This window comes from Microchirus variegatus, assembly GCF_963457635.1.
Source record: "Microchirus variegatus genome assembly, chromosome: 2".
Classification (NCBI taxonomy): Eukaryota; Metazoa; Chordata; class Actinopteri; order Pleuronectiformes; family Soleidae; genus Microchirus; species Microchirus variegatus.
In genome coordinates, this window is record NC_139803.1 from 33,072,923 (window position 1) to 33,080,231 (window position 7,309).

Genomic DNA, 7,309 nt, shown 5'->3' on the forward strand with positions numbered 1-7,309 from the left:
GGACTGAGGAGAATTCATTTGTAGTTTATAACTCCACAATACAGCCATTAGCAACTGCACTCAATCAGAGGGTTTAAAAAGAGAGGAGGGGAGAGAGAGAGAGAAGAAAATTGACAAAGAAAATGTGAAAACAAATGCAAATGAAAGCATTTGAGCTCAAGCAAATGAGCAACTTAAATGATTTATCCAGTGCACATTAAGCGCTGCCTGGGAAGTGCGCATTGTTGGATCTCTGGACCTCAGACAAGACTCACTGAACAATAATACGTTCAGAACAATCACAGAGCAACGTGATGAATGATGCAAAAATTAATACAGCAAATTTTATGTTATGTTATGTTACCCTAGTTCGTTTGCTTGGAAAGTCTGGTTTGTTTGTGGAGATATGAACTGAACTCTGATGCGCACCAAAGAAGCCTAAAAATATAGGTTAGCTTCAAGTGAACCAAATGCAGGAAGCAGACTACAACGCAGGGCATTGTGGGTAAACACAACCAAAACATAGAAATGTGACGAACGATGGCCCGCGAGTCCATTGTTGCAGCGTATGTGTTGTATATTCATATAAAACCATAGGATTTGATGCAGCTCTGTGTTTTTCTCTTATGTGGAGGAAACAGCAGTTGTCCTGCATTAACCAACACGTGTGAGTTTTCTTGTGCTTGTGTAAACGTGTCGTCTGCGAAATGCCCGGTATTATGTTTCCATTTCGAGGAAAAATAGAAAATATAGTATCCCACCATATGAGTGGACACCAGTGTGATCGACAGCTGGTATCGTCCAATAAGTGCCTGGTTTCAGGGCCAAATTGCAATTCTGGAGGCTTCAAAATGGGAGATTTTCACATTCTTCTACAGGTGACATTGCGACTGACTGCCACTCATGCACTGTGAGTCTCAGTAAATTGGCTTTAAGCCAGCTTCTTTGGTCAGACGGTGACTTATTGTTGGTAGCAGTGACCCTAAGGTGCAACTTACCTCACTATAGTTATTTTAAGATCCAGGAGTTCTAATCTGTTTTTGTCATGTTAGCCCTGACCCTCCCAAAAATAAAATATGCCTCAAGTAAAACAAACAAAAAAAAAGTGTTTACTTTCTTTCTCTCGTTTTTTGTAACCTGAGCCAGTCTCTGTATTGGATTCTGTGCAGTGGTTGACACTACTCAATAACTGTAAGCTCTTGATACATGTCATAAAGCATGAACTCTGTCTGGCTGATAATGAAGCAGGTGACTGCTGTATGCCTCCCGAACGGTCTCAAATGCACAGTTTAATGACTGTGTGTGCGTGTCTGTGTGTGTGTGTGTGTGTGTGTCATCCTTGTGTGGCTCTTTCACAAGGCTCCTGTCAGGTCCGTAATTGACAGTCTAAGTGGGGCAGCTGAGAGGCCAGGCCCTGTTAATTTATTTTCTCAGACTCTCCATCCATATTTATGAGCCCCTGCTGTTTTGTCTATCACCACCGATCAAACTTACTGTGTAATTGTACTCGCGGAAGCAAGAGCGAGCCACACGCGAGTGGTCACTCGGCCCACAACACTCGCATTAGTCTTTATTATTTCATTAATTCGCATCCCCAGACCTCACGAGGGAGAGAGGGCAGAAAGAAATGTGGCGAGGCAGAGGGAGATGCCACTGGCAACCATTATTAGAGATCAGGAATAGAGTAAGCTGCCAGAATCAGGTCATTATGCCAGCACCTTGTGATCTGGCTCAAACTAATTGCTGTGGCTCCTGTGGGCGTGGGGTCCCATCTCCTTTTTAGCCCTAATAGCCACGTCTATCACGGCGTGACACACACTCGTTCATTATGAAGCATCATTAACACGAGGATATTGCATAAACACAATAAAACTCTCAGATTAGGGGGAAAACGCGTTCTAATAATAATCAGCGCGATGCATCATCTAGCTATGACGTAAGATCACCTGATGACACGTTGAATTACATTACATTTAGCCCAGCAGGGATAATTCATTGCCTGTGAAAACTACAAGCAAAACACAAGGCCTGATGATGTTTATCACCGCTCGCCAATCCCCCCCCCCCCCCCCCAATTTAATGAATTTAATTTGTTTACAAACTAACCACAAGGAAATATTTGCCAGGGAGACCTTGATGTTTGTGGTGCGAGATGGGGGCATACCTGTATCGTCAGGGGTAATCGTGTAATTACGTGCTATTTTGATCCCACCCAACATACATGCATTTCCATTCATAATGACTTGTTATGTTTTCATCAAAACAACACTGCAGCCTGATGTAAGCATGCATAATGGGGATTACTGGAGGTGGCCTGGTGCCGACTCGGCTCCAGTTACTCTCCAAAATGTCGCTGGAAGAATTCAGAATTCAGCTCAGCGTTTGGTTACTTGTGCTCCCTTCGAGTTTTTTACCACAGTTACGCGACGGTTTGCGCTATCGACCAAATTCCAACCACTTCCGAAAGCTGAGAAGTTACACATCAGCGCCAACGTGTGGTTATTAGTATAGAACGTTTACTGATGTTATAAATCAAGTCACTTCAAGTAGACTTCCATTTAAATGGAATTCTTTTTTGCAATGGTGGTGTCGCCCACTGGTGGCTGTACAATATGTATTCACTTCCTATTTGGCTTCAAGCAAAACCCAGTGGACTATGTCCATTTTTTATAACCTTATGGTCTATGGTTATAAAAACTACCACCATTTAAATTTCATTAGTACATTTTCATACATTAATGCAAGTTGCTAGCTCTACCTCATTTGCCATTACATACAGTGAATAGATTGCATTCATAAAACCATGAATGACTATAAGAAAATCCATCATTTATTTACTTGGCTTTGACTGGAGTGTAAGGGTCAGAGTTGGTGGGTGTGAGGAAGGCGAGCGAGCAAGAACCATTTGGGGAGATATTGATTTTTCCTTAAAGACCTTGAAGTTCCAGAAATATCAGCTGCCATAATAATCTAAAAGCAATAACATTTCTCCTGCCAACTCTCTCTTTTTTTCTCTTCTATTTGGAGCCAGAATGTCTGTGTAGATTATCCTGGGTCAGCACCGATAGCAGAGGGTTAGAGGGTTGTGGGGTACAGGCTGCAGCTCATACTCCCCCCCCCCCCCCCAAAAAAAACATTGTTCCACTTCTGATAGAAAAGCCAAGCCCTTGTATTCCTCAGAGATCTGAATTAAATTCTCTTGTCAGGTCCAGCCAGAGAAACAACAAAAACAATAACACTCTCAGCTTCTTATAAGCATTTGAATAATGAATCTCACAATTTATTATACAAGTATAACATAGAAATCAAAATCTAAGTATTATATACACATTTACAAGATAATGTGTATTAATGACTGTGTAAAAAATAATGTTTTAGGAGAGATAAGTTGATAAAAATGCAAAGGACAACAAAAAAGGGTGTCATTTTAGCTACTTTTTACAGTTTAAAGTCGAGATTAACAAGATACACAAGTTGTTTCACTTTAGATTCACTTCTATAGCATTTATATCATGAAAATATGGAGTCCAGTGGTTCTTCCTTCAATTTTTTATGAAACAAACAGAAAACTGCATTGACCAACTGTGTGTTATTGCTGCAGGATTACTTCTGATGACGAGACAAACAACTCGCCCCCTTTTCCTGTGAGCTTTTGGGATTAAATTCTCAACTAGGATCCTGAATTCAAACATCTTTATACTGTAAAAGTAAATGTTAAGAGTTTCAAAACACTGTCAACAATCACAAGATGATAAAAAACGGTGGTAACAATTGCAGCCACCGGGTGGCAGAGTCTCATGAAGCCTCAAATGAAAAAGCTAAAAAGGGAAAAGCTTAACTCCCACCATAATGATGTTAGAGGCAGATCGAAAATGTGCAAGTGAGTAAAATGGTTTAATTTGAGTCTCAGTGCTTGTCCTGATCAACACTCTCTCTCTCTCTCTCTCTCTCTGTCTATGTGTGTGAGTGTGTGTGTGTGTGCAAGGACTAGTTGTTGTCACTAAGAGGAGAGATCTCTTCTCCGCACCTGCAACAGAAAATGAAAGCATTAGCGACGGCTCGAGAGGCTGCGACGCTCCGCCGCTTTTTTCATGATCATTAACTCATTGACAATTTTGTCAGCAAATTGTGCATGGACTGCATCAGGGTTTTTCAGGCAATTTCCCTATGAGCCATCAAGTTTCTTCTTACCCACTGTGTTTTGCTACTACGAATATCAGTTCAAATGTCTTTGGAGCTGTAAAGTGAAACCCTCAGAGAATAATACTTCCTCACATTTTGCATATTTTATTACAGTGGTAGAGCCAGTGCATTGTTTTTGGTTACTTTGGGGGGGAAAACATGAAGGCTGTGTGAATTTGAATGCTTTTGTGGTTGATCATTTAGATTTTTCTGATGCTATTGTGGACTGTACCTTTTTTATGAGTCACTTTCCCACTCCATTGGTGGTGATGATTGGTGATGCTCATGAAGTTTCACTGCCTCTGTTTTTATGGAATTAGATTATCAAACAACACTTATGAAGAAGCAAATAAAATATCGATTTAATCATTCAAAAATATTGCATTTCAGTGTTTGAAAATACACTTCCGCCGTTGTTTTGTTTGCGATTCTGACCATGGGCTGGCCTTAGGAAGCTGCCTGCTGATTGGCTACTGAGTTTTGGAGAAACTTGGAGAAACTTGGGGAAAAATGAATGAGAATGAGTTCCAGACGGAAAGCGCCACCAAGCCCGTGACGCAGTAGCCAATCAGCAGGCAGCTTCCTAAGGCCCGCCCATGGTCAGAATCCCAAAAAAGCAGCTGTGCAAAGAACAAGTGTATTTTCAACCAATGAAATACAATATTTTTGAATGATTAAATCAATATTTTATTTGCTTCTTAAAAAGTCTTGTTTGAAAATATTGACACAAATCTAATTCCATACTGTTTTCAGATTTGACTGATTCAGACTTTGGACATGTCTGGCCTGTATGCTCCCACAATCTTTGTCTGCGTGTCAGTAAAAGCCAAGGAAATCTCTCTGAAGACCTCCACAATGAAATTGTGTCGAGACAAAGATCGGGGGAAGAGTTTAAAAAAAAAAAAAGCTTTAGGTGTTCCCGGGAGCAGAGTGGCCTCAGTAATTTTCAAATTAAGTTTAAGACCACCGGGAGAATTTTCTTGACTTGTCCAGCCAGCGAAAATTGAGTTACTACACAGGAAGGGCCTTGGACAGGGGAGGTGATCAAGACTGGGTCAGTTCATAAAATGATCTGAGGCTTACAACAAAAGACAAAGCTGGAGTGTCTGCTGGACAGATCTCCAAAACGTCCTTAAGTGGCTCAGCGAGAGCCAATGACTTGAACCACATGGAGCAGCTGTGGTTCAAATTGAAGATGGCAGTTTACATACATCTCCTCTCCAATCCTAACAGAGCTTTTTTGCTGGACCTGCCAGTGGAATGTGTGTGCACATTTTCCCCGAGACTTGTCTGGCCACTGACTGGTGCCATTTTATGTCTGCCTGGCAAGGAGATTGTTGGATTTTTTTACTACATTGGACAGTGGAGAAGACTAGAAATGTTGAGCATGTGCCATATCGATGTGCTACCTAGAATAAGTTGCCTCAACGTCATCGCATTGATCCGCATCATCGATGATATACAGTATGTTTCACTGCCTTGTGGACAAATTCAATTCTATTGATGAAAACGTGTTGAGAGGATCAAGTGCATACCTACACTTGCCCATACCACATGTAAGAGTATTGGGGAATGTTGTGTGGCCAATTAATCAGGACAGGTTTACACCCACACCAGACTGTGTTGTCTACATACAAGAAATTCAAATCACATAAATGTTTGGTGTCTCCAATGTTAGAGATTTTCATGATCTGTGCCTAAAAAGCAGATTTTAATATCTTCAAAAGATCCACTGTGTGTGTGTGAATGGATGGGGCAGATGGACAGATTTCAGATGCTGGAAGTACAGGATAGATTAGTCTTAATCTCATTGTAGGGTTTCTTCTTTCACTCAGAATCGTTCCAGGAAATAAGAGCAGATTTGAAATCCATCCAAATCTAATTAAAATACTCGATACAAAGGACTGTGCTTTTTTTTTTTTTTTTTGACAGTTTGATTGGAGGGGATGTGAGGCACGGTGAGGGGAGGCCTCTACTGTAACCATTTCACAGGAGGCTTCATGCGGTGTTGCTCTTTAGATGGGATGCCTTTTGTTGTTGCTGGAGACAGATCGGCATTCCTGATAAATGTGAAAATGTGTCAAAACTCAGGAGGGAAGCCAGGAAAGTACCAGAGGTAAATGCGGCCTACTTGGGCATCATTACAGCGATGTGACAGTGAGTCAGAAAGGGAGCCCACATTGTACTGGGTTTCTACTGATGTAGTGGCTGCTAATTTGCGTCACCTCTTGTTTTTGTGGTGTCTAAGTTGGAATTTACTTTTTCTTGGTTTAATTTTTGTTGTTATTTTACTTTTTTTTTTTTTATTAAATACAAACACACACCCCAAGGCAATTTCAGAACGCAGCTAGCTTCACATGGACAAGACTGCACATGTCTGACCACAGGCAAAAAGAAAAAAAAAAGAAATCAATACTTCTTTACAGGCCTGGGAGACTCTGAGGGCTTGCTTAACACCCTAACATCATGCTTTAGAGCACTGTCTGTCCCCGTGAACCTATCGCATCTCTGCAATCTCCAACTCTGCCCGGCGACAGGCCCTCCCAGGCCCCTGCTGCCTCCACTTCACTGTGTTTGGCCCCTGCTGTCCCAGCCCCTCGCAGCCCCCTGTCCCAGTGCCTGCAACCTCTCGCTCCCCAGACTCCGGAGCAGCAACAGCAGTGCTGTTAACATTGTTAATGGCCATTGTTATGAATGAGGACCTCTGCTCCTCTTTCTTCAGTGGCAGGCCCGGGGCAGGCAGATGGATCGGCTGCTACTTCTTCTCTGCTATCAGGACAGGCCAGACACTGGGCCCAGGACTGGCGGAACAAAGTAGGAGGAATGATGCCCCAGTGGGGAGAAAAGGGGGCAAGGACCTGAAAGGCAGAGGGGGGAAAAGGGATGAGGGAGGAGAGTCAAGGAAGGCGGGGGCGAGAGACAAGGGTGAAGGAGCAAGGGAGTAATAGAAGGGAGCAGGCCTCTCCTCCCCTGAATAAATTTGGAGCTCCATTGTAAAGGGTGTAAGCGTGGAGTGTGGCTGCTGTCTGTGGCAGAGGCCTATATTCTCAGCAGCCCGTGGAGAAGAAAAGAGGAGGGGGGTGAGGGGGCACACACTGCCCCTGTTCCTGGCCCCCTGCCGTAGCCCAACTCACCCCCTCCCTCTCCA

The 7,309-nt window shown here is 42.8% G+C and overlaps 1 protein-coding gene across 1 annotated transcript in view; it reads left to right on the forward strand.

Moving 5' to 3' along the window:
- Positions 1-7,106, forward strand: part of dcdc2c (doublecortin domain containing 2C) — a gene marked incomplete at both ends in the record, with an annotated part of 158,510 nt that extends 151,404 nt beyond the window's left edge. Inside the window, one exon of the mRNA XM_083906668.1 lies at positions 6,699-7,106. Coding sequence (XP_083762794.1) covers positions 6,699-7,106 — 408 coding nt within the window. The remainder of the gene's footprint in view (positions 1-6,698) is intronic.
- Positions 7,107-7,309: the final 203 nt, after the last annotated feature.